Source organism: Mus pahari, chromosome 19 (genome assembly GCF_900095145.1).
Source record: "Mus pahari chromosome 19, PAHARI_EIJ_v1.1, whole genome shotgun sequence".
NCBI classification, from domain to species: Eukaryota; Metazoa; Chordata; class Mammalia; order Rodentia; family Muridae; genus Mus; species Mus pahari.
The window spans coordinates 31,432,203-31,451,536 of NC_034608.1; the positions used below are offsets into that span (position 1 = coordinate 31,432,203).

At 50.5% G+C, this 19,334-nt stretch overlaps 1 protein-coding gene across 12 annotated transcripts in view; it reads left to right on the plus strand.

The window, feature by feature from the left end:
• The window catches only part of Mcf2l (MCF.2 cell line derived transforming sequence like), a 136,534-nt gene that overhangs the window by 96,529 nt on the left and 20,671 nt on the right, over positions 1-19,334 (plus strand). For 11 of the 12 annotated variants that reach the window (XM_029531941.1, XM_029531946.1, XM_029531939.1 and 8 more), the window contains exons 4-8: positions 4,288-4,378; positions 13,283-13,402; positions 16,240-16,356; positions 16,878-17,027; positions 17,947-18,071. In XM_029531941.1, the coding sequence (XP_029387801.1) occupies positions 4,288-4,378; positions 13,283-13,402; positions 16,240-16,356; positions 16,878-17,027; positions 17,947-18,071 (603 nt within the window). Of the gene's footprint in view, positions 1-3,476; positions 4,078-4,287; positions 4,379-13,282; positions 13,403-16,239; positions 16,357-16,877; positions 17,028-17,946; positions 18,072-19,334 lie in introns of those variants that run through there. The other variant, XM_029531949.1, reaches the window with a different exon arrangement.

The window sequence follows — 19,334 nt, forward strand, 5'->3', positions numbered from 1 at the left end:
TGAGGCTGCTTTATTCCAAGATTTCCTCAGTGAGTGTGACCCTAGGAGGTAGCCATTGTGTCCTAGTGACTGAGTGTGGTAAATTAAACTGTCTGGGCTCTGTGACAATGGAAAAAAACTTTTCTGTGTTTAACAAGATAGAGCCCCACCTTCACAGAGTCACTATGAAGCCTTGGCCAAGGACTGTGGCATTGTTAGTTCCACACCTGGCCCGTAGCCACACAGAAAGTCAAAAGGTCCTCACCCTGAAAGTGGGGCCTGGTCCCCGCTGGCTGGAATCGTGATGGAATCTCTTGCCCCAGGAGTTCTCTGTGCCCTAGTCCGTGAGCTGCTGGGCAGTGGGATGAGGACACAGACGCCTGCCCAGGCTCAATTGCCAAGCCATCAACTAGCTACGGTGGGTAGACCATCCGGGAACATACCTGTAAATGTTGGCTTTAATGTAAATGTATGCCATAAATTAACGTGGCAGCTGCTTTTCTTTATCCTAGTAAATTCCCCAATAGTGATACGGAGAAATCAAGATTTACTTAGTGCTTGACTGCAGTACCTAGGTAGTCAAATGATATATTTTAACCATCTAAGCTAATCTGGCTACCTCCCAGTCAAAACCGCATAGTACCTGCATTTAGGGCCCTCCATGCTTGAACTGAACTCTCATGAGTCTGCTCTCCTCCCTCCTCGAGGCTCAATCTGTTACTCTTCTTTCCCTTCTTCCTCCGCCTGTGGTGCAAGTTCCACCCTGTTCTCCCTTCTGCCCAGGCATTGGCTAATCAGCTTTGTTGACAAGGTAGATAATAAACGGTGAGCGTTGTTTACATAAACTTGAAACAGGAGATTCTTGAAATAAGTGTTATAATGCTGTGTCCAGATTGAAACAAGATACGAGGGCCAAGGGCAGAGAAATCAGCATTTGAATAACCCAAGGATAATATTTAGGGGCAGTACCTGTGATGCTGACAATGGACTAAACCTCTGAAACTGTAAGCCAGCCCTAATTATAAGAGTTTTCTTTTATAAGAGTTGCTTTGGTCATGGTGTCTCTTCACAGCAATAAAGCCCTGACTAAGAGAGAAGTTGGTACTCGGAGGAGGGTATCACTGTGACAGGCCTGACCGTGCTGCTCGCTGGCAGAATGTGGACTTTGCATTAGGATCACAGTTGAATGCTTTGAGAAGCGATTAATGGGCCATACTGGTAGGAGCATGGAAGACAGTGGTTCTGAGAGCAATGTAGATTATGATGGCTCAGCGCAAGAGGTTTCAGAGGAGAAAATTAATAAACCATTTCATATGATATTTTGGCAAAGAATGTGGCTGCTCTCTATCCTTGCCCAAAAAATCTGCCTGAGGTTAAGTTGAAGAGTTTTTGGATTAATGGTGTTGGCAAAGGAGATTTCAAGACAACCTAGTGTTGCCTGTGTTATGTGGTTATTAGTGGTCACTCTTATGCAGATCTATATTGAAAAGGAACATTCTACTAAGCAGCGTTCCTCCATGGCCTCTGGATCAACTCCTGCTTCCAGGTTCCTGCCCTGTTTGGGTTCCTATTTGACTTCCTTCACTGATGAACAATAGGAAGTATAAACCAAAATAAACCCTTTATGCCCCAGGTTGCTTTTGGTCATAGTGTCTCATCACAGCAACAGAAACAGTAAGACAGTATTTCATGTGTCATAATATTTTTTCACTCAAATGGACTTGTGTGACATTTAGTATGAGTGAAGGCCACACCATGGCACTGGGTGTGGGATAACAGATCTTTATGGATGGAGGGGTGAGGAATATGTGGTCCTTGTGTTCAGCCAACAAGTGTCTGCACTTTCTTGGCATTTGCACAGATGCACACAGAAAATGACAAGCTGGATGTAGGTTCTCAGGCTTCTGAATTAGCCTGGGGTCGGTGAATTCACCCAAGGACCCTGGGCAACATTGTGGAAACTTGTTCCCCCGAAGAGAAAACTCTGGCTCCAGGAACTTGCTAGTGCCTCAGGTCTAGGGCATGTTATGGAATTGTAAATGGGGTATCTTTATGTGTGTATGCACATCTCATGTATGTGCATGTGGAGGTTGGAGGATAAGAACCCATGTCTTCCTTGATCACACTCCACCTTATTTTTTGTGTCAGGGTCTCTCCCTAAGTCTAGAACTTCCTGATTTGGCCCAGCTGGCTGACCAGTGAGCCCCAGAGATCCCCCACCTCAGTCTTCCCAGTTCTGTGCTTACAAGTATGCACTGATGGCTGTGCCAGCTTTTTCCTTACGTGTGTGCTTAGAATCCAAGCGCAGGCCTTCATAGCTCATGGCAAGCAAGTTTACCTACCAGCTGTCTCTCTAGCTCCCTCATGAGTTTCTACAGTTGGTGAAAGGGGCTGTGATTCCTCCATAATAGAAATTGCTCCAGGAAAAGGGGGGAAACTGAGGCAGGCAGTGCTGCTCTGTGAAAGACCACCCCAGCCGTAGATCTCTGATTTTCCTGGATTTGCACGTAGCTCACAGCGACCCCTACAGGCAGACACTGTTATCACTCCCCTGTCTGCAGAAAAGGAACCGGAGGTGGTCCCAGTGACTCACAGGAGAGCAGCATCTTCCCTCATGCAGTCCCCTTGGTGGTGGCTGCTATTAGGAAGCCATGTGTGCTGGCCCTTGTGGGTGTTCCTTAGACCACTGGTCTGGGCTGGCGGCATGCAGCTTGACTGTTGGGGTCGAGGCTTGTGTACGGCGACAACCCAGCATTCTGAGTCCTCTTTTCTTCATCACTCTAGGAAGGATTAGGCTTGGATGACTAACTCAGAGCTACAGAGGCAGACCTGGTGCACTCCCCTGAAGGCCAGGAGGGAGGCCGGAGGTGGGTTCCAGTTAGTGCAGCTGTCCCATGCTCTTAGGGCTTCAGTCCATAAATCTCATGCATCGTGAGGAAACAGCCTGTCACCCTGAGGGATGGTTGGTGGTCCATCGCGATGTCTGTACTCCATGTGACCAGCACCGTGCTGCTTCCTCCCCCTCTGGTTTGGGGCTTTGCTGTGAACCACATGGTATAGCCCAGGCCAGGATAGTTGGAATCACCCACCAACCATTACACACCACAGCAAATTCAGTAAAGCCCCATGTAGGGCCACTCAGAAGGGGCTCAGCCCCCATACTACCTCAGGGTGTAAGGTGCTCGTATTGTCCAGGCCAGAGCGGGACTGGGATCTATTTTGTTTCCAGTTCTTCAGACAACAGCCCAGGGGAGCCAGCTGGGTAGGCGAGCCAGTCTGTAGTTCTGCTGAGCTATCAGCAGCAGAAAGCTGTGTGAGAGAACACGCACTCGTATGCGGACATGCCCCCAGGAGTGTTCTGCATGTCATGAACATGTGGAACTCTTCATGCCCCTGTGTATTGGACAGCCCGCAGCACACTGGTATGAGCTTTGGGTCGCAGATCTTCCCGGGACTCAGAATGGTCGGCTAATGGAGGTGCAGCGTGCAGCTTTGCCTACTGCATAATTTATAGTGCACTGTAGCATCCTGACTTTCACTTAAGTACAGAAATGGCTTGCTGAGAATCGTTCATGGATTTGGAAATCAGGCATTCAGAGTGGGTGCCTCCACCAGCCCGTCTCGTTCCTCTACTGAGGATTGGCTGGCAGCACGAGCTGCTGGCAATGCACAATTGGCTTGGATGTGAAATTACCCGGCAGAAGCAGACCTCCCACTTCCACCCTGTGACTCAGGCTTCTGCCACCAGGCTGAGCTGAGAGACTGAGGGCATGCTACCAACTCCACGATGCTGCCCTGCCTTTATCACAGATGTTGCTGCTGCGGAGGGCGAGCGCTCCTGCCTCATACCCCGCAGACACCAGGGAGCCTTCACAAGCCTTGGAGATTTTCACCAGAAATTGTGATGTCATCAGGAGCCATTTTTTAATGTGGATGAACACAGGACCTCAGATGCTAGGACTGACATGACGTGGGGGTCCTGAAGCTCGTTCTGATGGTCTGGTCAGCTGTCCACGCAGTAGGATGTCAGTCTGCCCCAGGAGGAGGGGCTTCTGTTGATCTGTGAATCGATGCAGAGAAACAAACAACATACTGAAAGTATCCGTTTTCCTTTACCTAGAAGAAAGTCCTGGGAATTACAGGGTGGGGCCTCTCGGGCCTTCAGAAGCCCAGTGCTGCTGAGACTTCTCGGGCATGCACTGTGGCACGCGGTGTGGAGATGGCATGGGACAGTGGGGTCACCGGTGTCCGTGGAAGCCGGGTCTGCTGCCAGCACATGCTGACTCCTAGTGTTTCTCCTTGTTTCAGTTTGCAAGATGCTGGCATTGGATTCATCTTGGTCATAGACCGAAGGCAGGACAAATGGACCTCTGTGAAGGCCTCCGTCCTGCGGATAGCCGTAAGTACCTCTCGGGGCTCCACACACGCCTGGAGGGTGGCAGCTCGCTGCTTTTCTGTCTAGTTTGTGTGGAAGGTGGGGGATTAAGGTGGCGACCAGGGGACCAAGCCAGGAGTAGGCTGAGCCATGCCAAGCCCACAGGGACCTCCTGAATTGTGGGCATGTTTTTTCCCCGAAGTGGTCACACTCAGGGGTCTGCTGTGATCCTCTCAGTAATAGCTTGGAAGTTGTGAGCAGAGAAGGTTCTGAGCACGTTGGACTTCAGGCTAGAAGTTAGACACTGAATCCAGTCATTGTTCCTAAATAGCTCTCCTTTCCTTATTGGGCTGTTTAACGTTAGTCCTGAGATGTGATGGTCCTCGCTACCCAGCCCATCCCTCGTAGCACACAGAGTCCCCTCAGTTCCAGGGACCTTGAGCTGCACCTGCAGCCACAACCCTGAACTTGCGGGACTTGATGGTGGCTTCAGCCTGCAGTTGCTATTTCAGAACAGTTAAGACTGAGGCAGCAGAAATACTGTTTCCGCAGCTGTTCTGCCCACCAACAGACGTGACGTGGGCCGAGTCTTCCTAGACAAGTCCACCCACACTTGATGTCCCCACCTGTCATCCACAGCTTCATGAAGGACCCAAAAGTTTGGTGGTCCACTAACAAGCACCATGGCTCTGGACTGGGATCGGTTAGCTGCTCCCGAGGTCTCTGGGCAACTGATCCCATGGTGTCAAGTTCTCTGACCCTGCTCTGAGCCAGGCATTCATAGTTGACCTTGGGTCATCGCCCACCACCACCACCACCACCGCCACCACTGAGCTGCTATGCCGAGAGTCAGGTGCTGTAAGAAACCCATTCCTCTTTAAGGAAAAGGAAAGGCTCTTGTCAACTGTGGTTCTCACACCTGCAGTCTGGATGCAAACCTGTCTCTCATAGAGCATCATCCTGTAACTACCTCGTGCAGTTCTGCAGGAGAACCTAGACTTGAGCAAGCTCCCCTCCCCCTGCCTCCACCCTCAAGTAGCCTTCCTGTCATCATGGTGAAATAATAAGAATACCTGGGGGCAGGTTGTCTCATAAGACACAGCGCCATTACACAGTTACTGTCCTGGCCCCCAGGGTCTAGAAGGTGCTTCCAATGTCCCATCAACTTTGGACAGACCTGTGTCCCCACTGTGACTGCCCAGCAGCCATTGGGGCAGCTTCTGCTCCTTCACCCACTTTTGCTCCCACCTCCTTAGAGCCGAGGCTCCTTCTCCACAGCTCCTGCTTAGCCTCTGTCTTCACAAAGTATAGCCCCATTGGGCCAGCGTGATCAGGATTTCTTTGCACACATATCATGTGTACTCACCTGGTCATACATTTGGAGAGCCAGGCACAGTGGGAAAGTGCATGTGTATGTGCATGTATGCAGTGAGTGTGTATACTTTGAAAATTACACTTATTTATTATTAGGGGAGCCCCCGTGGTGTAGCATGTGTGGGGAGGTCACGGACAACTGGAACAAGACTGCTTTCTCACTTCTAGCACGTGGGTCCTAGGACCCTCCACCCCCTGAGCCGTCTGTATTATCCAGTGAGTCACTCCCAGGTTAGAAGATGTGTTCCCAAATACAAAGTATTTTCCCAGGAAACAGAAAGCAGTCCTGTGATCCTGCCCCACAGGAGGCTTTGGTGCCTCGCACACCCCGGGACATGCTGGGCCCCTCTTGTCAAGTGTGAATGTAGATGAACTTATTAGAACAAGGTTTCTGAAGCAAGCTGGCTCATCTTTAAAACTGTGCTCTGTGGACACAATGGCTGTAAGGAGAGAATTTGACTTTTATTTTTATATTGTCTGTTGTTTTTCTGTTGTTGTTACCTGCTTCTTGAGTTGGAGTTTCACTCTACAGTTGAGCCTGGCCAAGGCTCTCTACCCTCCTGCCCCAGCCTCCCAAACACTGGAGCTGTAGGTGCACACTGTAGGTGCACACTACCATGCTTAGCTTGCATTGATTTTTATAGTATAAAACAGAAGGTGTTTTTCCTGTGACTCTTAGCATTAGCCAGAACTAGGGAGTCACAGAAGCTGCCATTTATTCCAGCAAAATTGTCACGAATTTGCTTTGATCTCCAGAAATGTCCAATGGTCTTAACACAAATACAGCAGGCAGGAAAATGAAGAAAAAAAAGTGATCTAAGAGTGTGCAGCCAGGCTGGGTGTGCAGTGCAGGGAGAGCGTTGCCACAGGGTCCCTCAGGGTCACAGAGGTTTACAGGAAGCTGCTGACACCCCCAGAGAGGGGACAGGATCCACAAGGCAGTTTGTTGCTGTCCTGGGACTGGGCCCACCTTCCTGCGTATTTGAACCCCTGACAAGGCTCTCTGGAAGGGCTGTGTGTGAGAGAGTACGGCACAGAGGGCGAGGGGCAGGCAGGAGGAAGTGAGGGCTGAGTGAGTGTCCAGGAGGAGGTATACAGTCTTGGTTATTCCTCCATCGAGGGAAACAGGCTCAGCCTCACCAGCTGAGCCCCAGGGAAGGATGGCACACTAAGGAATAAGACGCCACTCAAGGGGCTCAACTGTCCTCCTGAGCCTCTGAGGGTTACCTGGCAGGAAAGCACAGGATGAACACAGTGGGATCTCTGCCTGAGGCCTGGAGATGGGAAGGCCACTCGGGTCCTACCCACACGTAGCTGTGGAGGCGACCAGTGTGTTCCCTCCAGGATCCCGGCTTTAGAGTGTGTCCTGAAGCAGCCTGCTGTGGGCACGGCACCCAGACCTGGGCCTCCACAAGCACTGGGGTTTGAGTCCAGGTAGTCGCAGGGCAACAACTGCGTCAGCCAGCCAGGTCCCCAGGAGGCTCTCCACATAGCCCCTCTCAGGGGGCCACCGAAGCAAGGAGGCCAAGGGGCTTCTGCCTCCTGCTGCCAGGGTTCCTGCCGAGCCGCACTTATGTAAGCCTTGGGGATGGCTGCTATTCTTAGCCGCCATCTGTGCAGCCTCGTGAGTTGGCGTTCCCTGCTTTGCGGTGGTCTTTTTCCTTTCGGATGCCTCCAGCTTTGCTTGGAGCTAGGAAAACAAGAAACTGGAGGAACAAGAGATCCAGTCTCCCTAAAATTCCAGTGCCTCCATCAGGAGAAAAGTGTGTGTTCATCTCGGAACAGACACACTAATGCTGAAGGTTCCTGGCCTCCATTCCATCAGGAGAAAAGTGTGTGTTCATCTCGGAACAGACACACTAATGCTGAAGGTTCCTGGCCTCCATCATCGAGCAAAGAGAGATGGTCAGCCCCAAAGCTGACCAGACGCCTCCTTGCTGACAAGTAGTTGGCCCAAAGTTTTGAGTAGCCATTCTCATAGAGATAAAAGAAAACACCCAAGGAAACACTTCTAAGAGCTCTGTCAACATCTCTCCTCTCCACCATACTGTGTGTGTTTCTGTTTGTGTGTTGCAAGGGTGTGTTAACATTTGAGGATATCATTATAGAATTGTACATGTCCAAACTACATCTATGCCTTGACATGTTTCACTTAAGGAAGTTGAGTGTGTGTGTGTATGAGTGTGTGTGTATGAGTGTGTGTGTGTGTGTGTGTGTGTGTGTGTGTGTGAGAGAGAGAGAGAGAGAGAGAGAGAGAGAGAGAGAGAGAGAGAGAGAGAGAAATCTCAAGGTCAAGTGAGAGAGAGAGAGATCTCAAGGTCAAGTGTCTTTTTCATTCCTTATTCTTTGAGACAAGGTCTCTTGCTGAACCTGAGGCTCTGATCCAGGTAGCTGGCCAGGCAGCAAGTCCCAGGGGCCGTCCTGTTTCCACTTCCCTAGTACTGGGGTCGCAGGTGATGCTGTCATATTCCATGCACTGCCATGCCCCGTCTTTTTATGTGGGTTCAGAGGAATTGAACTCACCTGCACACGCATAGCAAATAGTTTTCTAACTGAGCTACCTCCTCAGCCTCAAGAAAATGGAACCTAAAGTTCTGCCCAGGAGGAGAACTCTTTTTGCCTTGGGACCCATGTAGTCTATGCAGAACAGGACAAAGCTTGTGTCTGAGGGACCTGGGTTTGCAGGTCATCCAGCTAGCCATCACATTTGCTGCACAAAGCATTGCCCATTGACTGTTCTGCTCCAGTCACTGGGGCTGCAAGATCAAGTGGCCACCAGAGGTCAGGAGAGTCGTGGAGGTAGAGTGGGAGGCAGCACTGGAGGACTTCCAGGCAGAGGTGTCTGAGGGGTGGGCAGGGTGTGCTATGGATTTCCCCCGGGACACTGTGCCAAAGTACAGGCCAGAGAGGGAGACCGGTAAGTGAACCCCAGAAGTTGAGCAGTGGTTAGACCACTAAGAGAGAGAAGGTCGTGTGGGTAACTCCCTTACTGAGTCGCCAGGTAGCAAGATGTCATGGGTGGAGAGGAGCCGCCTGGCACCCTTGTAGGCAGCCAAGCTTCACGTGGAGATGTGTGCACCCCAGGCTGGTCAGATGAGCAGCTGTGAGTCTGTGTGGGAGGCTGGCACATCACCCAGAGCTCACTGCTCCTGTGAAATCCTCCCGCTTCACCTCCCGAGAGACCAGGGTGGCTCTGGAGTCTGGGCTCTTCCAACAGTGACGTCCCAACTAGATAGGGGTGGTCTGTTCAGAATGTTCCAGAGGAAAGTGGGCCTGACTGAAGGCTGTCTATTTAAACAGCTGCCCTCCAGCCAGTCGTCAGCTCTCCTACCTTATTCAGATTTGTTTCTTAGTGATGTTTATCAGGGTTAGTATTAGGGGGAAGTTCCTATGTGTGCCTCCCACTGCCCATGCCCGTTCCACTGAAGCTGGTCCGTAGCTTTTCTTTTGACAAATACTGAAACAGTTTAGGAGAAAGGTTTGTTCTGGCTGAGAGTTTGAGAGGGTCCAGCCATGGACTGGAGGCTCCATTGCTTTAAAGCAAGACAGACAGTCAGCAGGGAGGGACATGGTAGAGGAGCACATCTGTTCACAGAGACCAGGACCCTGAGAGAAGTGACAGGCAGCGATCAGGAACACAGGCTACAAGGTAAGGCAGACTTCTTACCGATTCAGCACCTTTTCCCCCAACTTTTTATTTTGAAATATTTCAAGCTTCCTGAAAATTAGGTAGTAAAGGGAATACCATGTGTTCTTGCCATGACACTTTTCCCATGTGTCCATACGTCTGTGCATACACACACATGTGCACTGAGATATGTGCACAGGGAGACACACAGCCATACTTGTACACTTTCCCACACAGAAATGCACATATACACAGAGAAACTTGCTCACAGATACATGCACACATACAGTCATGTACATGCATACACAGAAGCATGCACATATAGGCAGGTGTACAGACATGTGACATGTGTGTACCCATACACATATACAGGTGATAGACATGTACTGCATGCATATACACTGAGAGGCACACAAATATGTATACATAAAGACACATGCATACAGAGATGTGAAAACATACATGTGCACAAGAATGCATACAGGCAAATGCAAAGGTGTACATGCACATACATGGGCTCATGGACACATGTACACAGACCCACATACACTCATATATGGGTACACTTGTATACACAGGCATGTGTCTGGATGCACACCCCCACACATGCATACACATATGTACACAGATGTTCCTAAATACACATGCACAAAGGCACATGCAGGAATGTGACGTACATATGACAACTCACCTGCCTGCACATACATGCACACACTGCTTGCTAAGCCCATGTGACAACTGGTTACATTGTGGGAAGTTTTCCTCCAGTTCTTAGCTATGAGCCCACTGAGAATAAAGCTGTGCTGTTGTAAAACCGAGACCCACAGTGGCAATGTGATATTAATATTGTTATGATTATGGCAGGAATAATTGTCTGTAAATTTAAAGATACACTAAGGAAACAGTCTACTTCCTCCCAGAAATGCTTTTTTATATCTTCTGTTAAAATCCAAGGTCCGTGACAAGTGAAGAGAGCGGCCAGTTGTGCCATCTCAATGGTCCATTTAGCTTTTGCTTTAGGTCTGGTGGCACTGATACCTGTGAAGGCGGGAATTCAGGAGCTTTGTAAAAAGCCTGGGTTTGGTTTCCTTGCCTCCAACTTCAGCTAGCCACCACAGCGGGAACATCCACAGTGGATACTGGTCACCCATGTGTTCCATCAGGTCAAATCCCTGGACTTCTCCACTAGAAGGTGGCTCTTCTGTCTGTGATGAACATATATGTCATCTGTGCAATGCTTTGGGGCTAGCCTGTTCCTCAGCACCCTTCCTTCTGTGTCTGCAGCCACAGGGATCCTTGGACTCCTACAAAAGCCAAGAGTGTACTGAGTGTTATTTCATAGGTGTTTCCTCATGTGGCCTTGTGGCAGGTGGTGCTGGGTCCCCATCAACACCTCCCACTTAACCTGCAGGCACATCTTTGCAGCTGTGCCTGCCTACCAATGATCAGGTGACTGTTTACTCTCTGCCCGGAGGGCAAATGTGGACCCCATTGCCCCTATAAGAAAGAGAGGTTAGAAGCTTACCTGTAGAGTGCAGAAAATGCCTTCCAGCTCCCAGAGTGAGCTTTGTAGTCACATTGTCCCTTATAGATGTGACAGGAGCCAGCTGGAGCTTCTGCAGAGCAGAAAGAACATGTAAGCACCTGCTTGAGGTGGGTAGGGACGAGAAAGACAGCTGCTTCTCTGACAGTATTGTAGTGTCCCATTTTCCCAACAGCTGCCAACACGACGTCTCTCGAGTTTTCGTGGCTGGATCCTCATGTGTGTGTTTTTTTTCTCTGAGTCTATCTGATGTCAAGTCTGTGAGGATGTGCTCCAGGTCACCTGTGGGGAGCACATCTGGGTGGGGGTGCAGATCCACCTGAGATCTCGGTTCCCAGAGACCTTGTGATTTATTAATACTGGTCTCATGCTGTGGCTGATGTCTGGAACCCTCATCAGAGGCCCCACGGCCAGCATTTAGCCTCTCAGGAGGGCACCTTAGACGCAGATCCCGGTTTTTCTGACTGGTTAACATTGGGCATTTTCACATTAGCTTTTGTTTGTTGGATGCTACCAGACAAGAGAGGTTGGCCTGGCGTCAGCTGCTTTATGAAGCATGGGACACAGGCTGGGCACACGTAGCTCTGAGCCTTGAGGAAGACTTGGACCTCAGCTCATGTGCCACTCAGAAAATAAGTGATACTTTATGTTAGATAGAAACGTACTGCCACTTTACAGTTCAAAATTATTGAGTATTTTACAAAACACCAGGGTCAAATTTTCATCTGTCTTCTTCTGTGTTTTAGGAATGAGGGTTTTATTTGACTTTCCCCAGCTTTGAACACAAAGGACGAGTCTAGAGCAGAGGATACTGACTCTGCTGGAGCAGAGAATACTGACTTACTCTGCTGCTGTTTGTGTAACAATAGCAGCTGGTGTGTGTCCTTGTGCAACCTCAAGACGTGGCTTACATTCATCTTGATTCTTATATAATTATATGGAAATTCAATAGCTTAACAGAAACTAATGCAGATAAAAGGAAGACACAGTAGCTGCAAATGGGCCTGAAGATCACCTCTGGCCAGTGGAGGGCACCTCACCCCGGGGAGTCTTGTGCCTGGTAGGAATGGGGGAAGCTGTTTATCTTTTAAGGGTTCAGGCATTATCCCATCCTACAGAGCCAGTCTTCTGGGAGGTGTGGCTCTGGGTGACAAAGCTAATTGTAGTTTAGAGAAAGGTGACTTATTGTCACCTCGAGGAAAGCTGCCTGCCCCAGCAGTGGCTCCTTAAATAGTGGTGTCCGATTTCACAGAAAGGACAAGACTAACAACCCTTGTGTGACATTGCCCAGAGAGAGTCTGCCCCGCTTCTGCCTTTGCAGGGCTGTGTTCTGTCCTGAGTCTGAGTATTCGTCTTCGCCCAAGGCATCAGGGATAAAGTCTGATAAATGGCATTGCCTGTGCATAGCTACCTCCTGAGGGAGCAGCTGGGCATGTGCCTGCAGCATATAGGAAGGCTGTGGACAGAGGCATGCCCTAGCAACCTCGCCATGGCAGGGCAGGGGATGCCAGGCCACGGGGGCAAGAGTATGAATTGGAGGGTACTGTCTGCAACAGGACCTCAGTCGTTCCCAGCACCTTGCTTCTCATCCCCTCAGAAGGAGCCCTGACCAGGCCCCTGTCTCCCATCCTACCTATGACTGAAAAGCATGAAATAGACGAGCATCACCATGTCGAAGGCCCTGTGAGAACCAAGGGCCCGAGGTGCCACAGAAGAACGTTTTCTTCCAGGGCAAGGCCAGTGTCCACTTTTCTGAATGGAAGGCCAGCTGCATGGGATGGGCACTGATACACACTGTCCCGGGTGGGAGGTCCCGGTGTCTAGGACCATGGGAGCTGGACTAGCTCCCTCACCCATAATCAGTAATGAGGCAGGCATCAGCTTCATTCACCATTTTGCAGATAAGAAAACAGAGGCACTAACTTATCCTTGCAAGAGGAGTAACCACACATGCCGAATTAGCTATTCAAGGCTGTGCATATGTGTGTGCATGCTGGGGGAGCTTATATTGATCCTGGTTCTAGGTGCTACACAACATAGCTTCTTGCCTCCTCTTTTCTTTATGAGTCCGTTAGTGGCCTGTGGCTGAAGTGATACGATGGCACAGGCAGGGTGGCTTGAACAACAGATACACATTCTCTAGACTGGAAGTCTGAGATTTGGGTGCCTGAATTATGGAAGACCCTTGTTCCACATGAGTCCATTCTGAGTACCGGGAGTTAGGACTCCACACTGGGAGTGGATCACCCTTTGACCCCTAACAGCTGTGTCGTGAATTAAGCAACGTCGGTGCAGAAGCCCCACCATCAGCTGCAGCGGCAGGCCCTTTGCATGGCCTAGGCCACATGGAGCAAATGCCCCAGGCCCTTCTTGTGTCTTGCAGGCATCTTTCCCAGCCAACCTGCAGCTTGTCCTTGTTCTTCGGCCCACGGGCTTTTTCCAGAGGACTCTCTCGGACATCGCCTTCAAGTTCAACAGAGATGAGTTTAAGATGAAAGTGCCGGTGAGTGCTCACTTGAGCCGTGTCAGCGGAAGCAAGCTTTAAGTTCATTCTTGGCATGTGGTAAACCCTTGCGAGGTGACCTCCACTCTGTGGTGGCAAACAAACCCCAGAGATTCGGTCGGAAGCGACACTGCCCCTGAGCTCTGGCAGTGGAAGCTTAGTGGGCTCCACTTCCCTTGAGCTCTACCCCACCCAAGCTAGTGGTCCATCCATTCAAGGCCACAGCCTTGGGTAGGTCCCAGGGGATAACTGCATCAGAATACTGTAAGTCACCGTACCTTCCTATGCCAGCCCACTGTGAGGGGCACACCCCAAACGTCTCAGAGAAAGGGGGGCTGGTGGAAGGGATCGGTATGTCCTGAGGCCATGGAACGGGCCTCAGCTGCCAGCCAGGCATGTGTCTGAACACAGCCAGAAGCAACCCAGCTGGGGAGTCCCTCCCTTACCTCCATGTCTCCCACCAGCATGGGTCAGCCCTTCCCGTCCTCCACTGAGAAAGGACCCTCATGGTACTCAACTCCCCCCCAAAACCAAGACTCTCTATAAAGTTCCTGAAAGCACACACGTCCCAGCCGTGACTCCTGGCTACGACCCGTGCAGCACCCAGGAGCTGCCAGAGAGGGACCTTAGGAGTCGGGTTCTTTTTCACAGAGAACAGGAGCCCAGGGACCATTGCCAGGCTGTGGGACACACACCCCCAACCCCTGGCAGTGCCACCCAGATGGCTTTTGGAAATAGAATTTGGGCTAGTCGCTGTCTGCTGTGTCTCGATCTGCAGGTGGCAGGTACCCTCTCTTTCCCAACTGTCTAAAGCCTCCGCCTGCCCCTCACGCCTGTTCCCTGACCTTTGCTCCAGGCAGGCTAGAGCCCTGCAAAACAGCAGCAATGGAGGCTGGGCTCACTACCCACTCTGCCCTGCCTCCACAGCAGTCTTCCTCAAGAATCAGAGTAATGGGGGACTGGAGAGATGGCTCAGTGATTAAAAGCACTGACTGCTCTTCTGGAGGTCCTGAGTTCAATTCCCAGCAACCACATGGTGGCTCACAACCATCCGTAATGAGATCTGACGCCCTCTTCTGGAGTGTCTGAAGACAGCTAGTGTACTTACATATAATAAATAAATAATCTTAAAAAAAAAAAAAAAAAGAATCAGAGTAATGGCTAGGGAAGAATGGGCCCAAGTCCTCAAGGGGTGGCCATGACTCTCTAAGAGTCGAGAATTGGTAGCTCCGAGAATAACTGGCCCCCAGGTCTGTGGGAAGATACTCTACCCCATGTCTCATGGCATCTCTTTCTAGACAGCCCATTTCTTAGACCTAATTAAGGACAGAACCTTCCTCTGCAATTGCTCACCTAGCTAGAGGTCAAATCCTGACCCCCAAACTAGACATGGGAGACACGTTCATAGCTCTTGCCTCTGAGCCCCATGGATGCTGGAGGGACACTCTCTCCCTCCCCTCTTATGATCAGATGACATCAACATGCCTGGCCCTTCTCCACCTTCAGCAAGTAAGCCACACTAACAGCAGTTTCCCTTACCTCTGAACGTGATGGGAAAATAAGGTTAAGGCCATCTGTTATAGTGTAAGGTCTCTTTTGTAAAACTATTTCATAGTATTATGTTAACAAGTGTCCAAAACAGGTTTACAAAAAACTGTCCTGGCATCAGTAAGCTCACAGACCAATCTTAGATAAATTCTAGAATTATTGGAGGACTTGGCTTTTAGAAGGTATCTGGTACCTTTTCCACTCTACTGATCTCATGGCAAGAGAGCTCTTTAGAAGCACTCCTGGGCTCCTCGCTTTCTCCGTTATGGGAAATGTGTCACGCACACACACACACACACACACACACACACACTAAGATTAAGGATAGAGGCTTCCTTGAGTTACCCAATCCATCTTTGGCTTACTGGCTATGAGCCAAGGTGGCTTGGCAGCATGTGGATACATTTATTAGAAGAACCAAGAGAAAATGGAGCAGCTCTGTGAGAACTCTGTTTTCTAGCGCAAGCTGAGGATCTAATGCTTTTTTTATCAGGCAGTCATACTTCAGTGGGGACCTAACATCTACACTGCTTCTCAGCACCGAGAATGGCTCCTTGCTGGGAGACCCGGTTCCCAGCAACCCTGACTTCTGCCTGGAAGTCACCAGAGCATTCTCTCTATTGTAACAACCAGGTTGTCTCTAGACACCCCCAGAAGAGAGCCCCCACTTTAAACTGACTCAGTGTTGAATTATAGATGTCAGGGTATCAAATAACATCTGCACCAAGCCTTTGGACGTTGATTCTGTAGTATCTGCCTGACAGCTTACAAAGCAATGTCTATATTTTCATCCAAAACTCATGGTAGAATGGCCTCAGAAAGGACAAGAGAAAGGTGAGGTCCAGCTGCGGATGAAGCGCTTGGCTGGCCGCTGTGACCACACAAAGTCATTGTCAGAATTGTCTGTCTGATGAGAGGGGAATCTGTCTGGCTCTGCTGCTAAATTGATTCTCACCAGTGCCTAAGATGATGTTAGTGGCATTCTCATCAGGAACCAGCATAAACTGGTTTCTCAGGAAACAAAACTACTCCCTTGGCATACCGAGCTCCTTGCCAGAGCAGGTCCTGGCACCTGTTGCTATTGGTCATGTCCGGTGGCCTCACCAAGTCCCCACGATCTCCCAGTGAGATCTGTCAGAATGTGCCCATCGTATAGATGAGGAAATTAAAGAACAATTTGAATAAGAGGCTTGCATGAGGCCCAGCAACTAGAGGGCGGAGCTGGCCCCATTCAAGTCAGAATGTGGAGCCTGGGGCAGGGTGCCTGATGCTGTTCCCCTCTCTCACAGGTCATGATGCTAAGCTCAGTACCAGAACTACATGGCTACATTGATAAGTCGCAGCTGACCGAGGACCTCGGGGGGACCCTGGACTACTGCCACTCCAGGTGGCTGTGCCACCGCACAGTGAGTGGGCCTGGGTGCTCTGCAGCCATGTTCTCATTACTTCATACGCCGGCAGAATAGTTTTCACATGACGACACTGCCTTTTAAAAACATGCTCACATGAAGTTCCTTCCCCAAGAATGAGGAGATGGTCTCTGTAGACCTTAGTCACTGTAAAGAGAGACCATGAGTAATGACCTTGGGTGCGGCTCTCTCTGAGTTTAGAGGAAAAAAAAAAACCCTGCCAAGCTCTGTGTTGTGGTCTGAACACTCACAAGTCTCCTATCAAGGAGCTGGAGGTGGAGACCCCGAGTGCAGAATGACCCCAGGCGACAGGGATATTCGCAAAGCCTGCCTTGCACATTTCTGAAGAAGCTTTAGGTTGAGACACTCACCAGAAGGTATTTGCTGGCACCCGTGTGTCCACAGGGCTTGGGGGCCACCCTCTCCTTTCCAAGAACAGTCATGGTATCAGCTTTCAGAGCTGCAGGCTGCCACGGCCCTGTGCAGGATTCTGTGACCGTGTTCTCCCTCCTCCCCAGGCAATTGAAAGCTTTGCCCTGATGGTGAAGCAGACAGCCCAGATGCTGCAGGCCTTCGGGACCGAGCTGGCCGAAACGGAGCTGCCGAATGATGTCCAGTCAACCAGTTTGGTGCTCAGCGCACACACGGAGAAGAAGGCTAAAGTGAAGGTGAGTGCGGCTCCTGGGGCTGGGGTTCGGAGCAGGGCAATTTGATCCTAGACACAAGATGTCAAGTGAGTTGTCACACGGAAGGGCCAGAAGTAAGTGGGTCTCTGGGGCTCTTGATAGGACACTGAGAACTGACCATACCCTTTCGAAGTCCAGGAGACAAGCCCTGTTAGAATGGATGTGCATGAATGGACGGCACCCCCGAGCCCAGAAAGCCTGAGACACTTCAGAGTCTGTTCAAAGCCAAGACCAGAGCACTTCTCTGGTGGGTGTGCCCTGTGGGGGGGCCGAGCAGCTCCAGCATAACCAGTCAGGGCATCTGCCAGTTCCTCTCACAGGTGACTGATGGAGTTGTGGTTGAATTTGCTGCATAAAATACCACTGTGCTATGAGCTCACATGGCTTTCTGGGGTCAAGACATTCTGTGTCACTGATGGCTTTGACATGGCAGGGTCTGGGTGGCTGTACGCTTTCGTGTCCTGAGGATAGTTCCCCATCTCTGCGAGGCATGTCTCTCACTCCTTCGAAATGGCTTTTGACTGTACAACAAGGCCAGCTACAGGAGAGATGCTCAAAACTCTGGTTTCCAGTTACTTTTGACCTCATCCCCATGCCCCGAGCAACCTGTAACCCTGACTTTGCCACAGCAAGCAGCAGTGGTGCCATCCTTGCTAGCATGTATTTCTTTAAAAAATTAATTCTTTGAGAATGGTATATAAGTATACAATGTCCTTGACAGTTTTAAGTGTACTGTGTGATCACCCACAGTGCATAGTGTTCCCACCCCATGCTAGCCCCACCTACTCACTGTCAAGACCTGAGCCCAGCCAGCTGGCTGCAGTGCAAACCCTGTGTTCGTTCTCTCTCTCTCTCTCTCTCTCTCTCTCTCTCTCTCTCTCTCCTTCCTGCCCCCCCGCAGGAGGATCTGCAGCTGGCACTGAAGGAAGGGAACAGCATCCTGGAGAGCCTCAGGGAGCCACTGGCTGAGAGCGCAGCCCACAGTGTGAACCAGGACCAGCTGGACAATCAGGCCACTGTGCAGAGGTAAGGCCCACACCTGCCTGCCCTCCCTTGCTCTGGCCAAGGTGCAAGATGTCCACAGATACACAGCCACTGTGAAAACACGAAAGTACCAGCCAAAACGATTGCAGCAGATCCCAGGCAGGTAGCCCTCTGGCCAGCCTCCCATGCTAAAGAGGGGGAGGGGGAGTTCAAGAACAGACAGTTCCACAGATGGGAAAATGTTCAGCAGCAACAGTAGCAGAGTACCTTAGATTCGAATGGCTCCCACATCCCCAGTGCGTGGTGGGAGAGTAGTTGAGGGGCCTGTGTTCTAGCCTTGTGTCTTCAGGCATACGTTTTACCATCACAGTAAAGCTACTGCCTGTACTCCTCATTGGTTCTCCAAGGTTATAACACAGCACAGGACAGGGTGCCATCAGTTAATGTCCACTAGTGCTCCCTGATGCTTTGACACATTGAGGGCCCTATCTGCCTCCTCACTGCAGACTTGAGGGATCATCTTCTCACCGACAGGACAGCCTCAGGGCACCTGGATGCATCCTGGATGTATCCAGAAACCCAGCGATAGGCAGCCAGGCTCTTGGCTCCTGGCTTTTGCCTGGTGCTCGCCTACACCAGCTGTGGCTGTATGCAGAGCCGGAGTGTTGTATTTGGGAATATAGGAAAGACACACAGTAGGTTACCAAGGATCACTAGCAGGAGATCTAGCCAGCGTCACCCTGGGAGAATTCTCAACTCCTCTGAGACTAGGTAAAGGGTGAGAACAAGGTGGTACTGGTTGGTTCTGCTTAAAGTCCTTTAGCAAGAAGTAATCCTAAGGGCGAGGGTGGCGAGCACCAGCGCTAGACCTCTGCAGTCAGCTGCTCTTCACCCTGGCCTAGGGTTGTCCTCAGTAAGCCCAATGGCCCTTCAAAAGTGAATAAATGTGGGACTAGGGAGATGGCGCAGTTGATCCGGCTTGCCATACAAGAACAAAAACCTGACTTGGGATCCCCAGTAGAAAGCTTGGGTGTAATGGCTCATATTTGTAATCCCAGTACTGTGCAGGTAGACACAGGCAGATTCCTGGTACTTGACAGCCAGCCATTCTAGCAGAGGTGGCAAGATCTAGGCTCCATGAGAGACCCTGTCTCAAATATGGAAAGCAACTGAAGAAGGCTCCTGGTGTGTTCGCTCTCTCTCTCTCTCTCTCTCTCTCTCTCTCTCTCTGGTATGTTCTCTCTCTCCTCTCTCTCTCTCTCTCTCTCTCTCTCTCTCACACACACACACACACACACAGGGCTC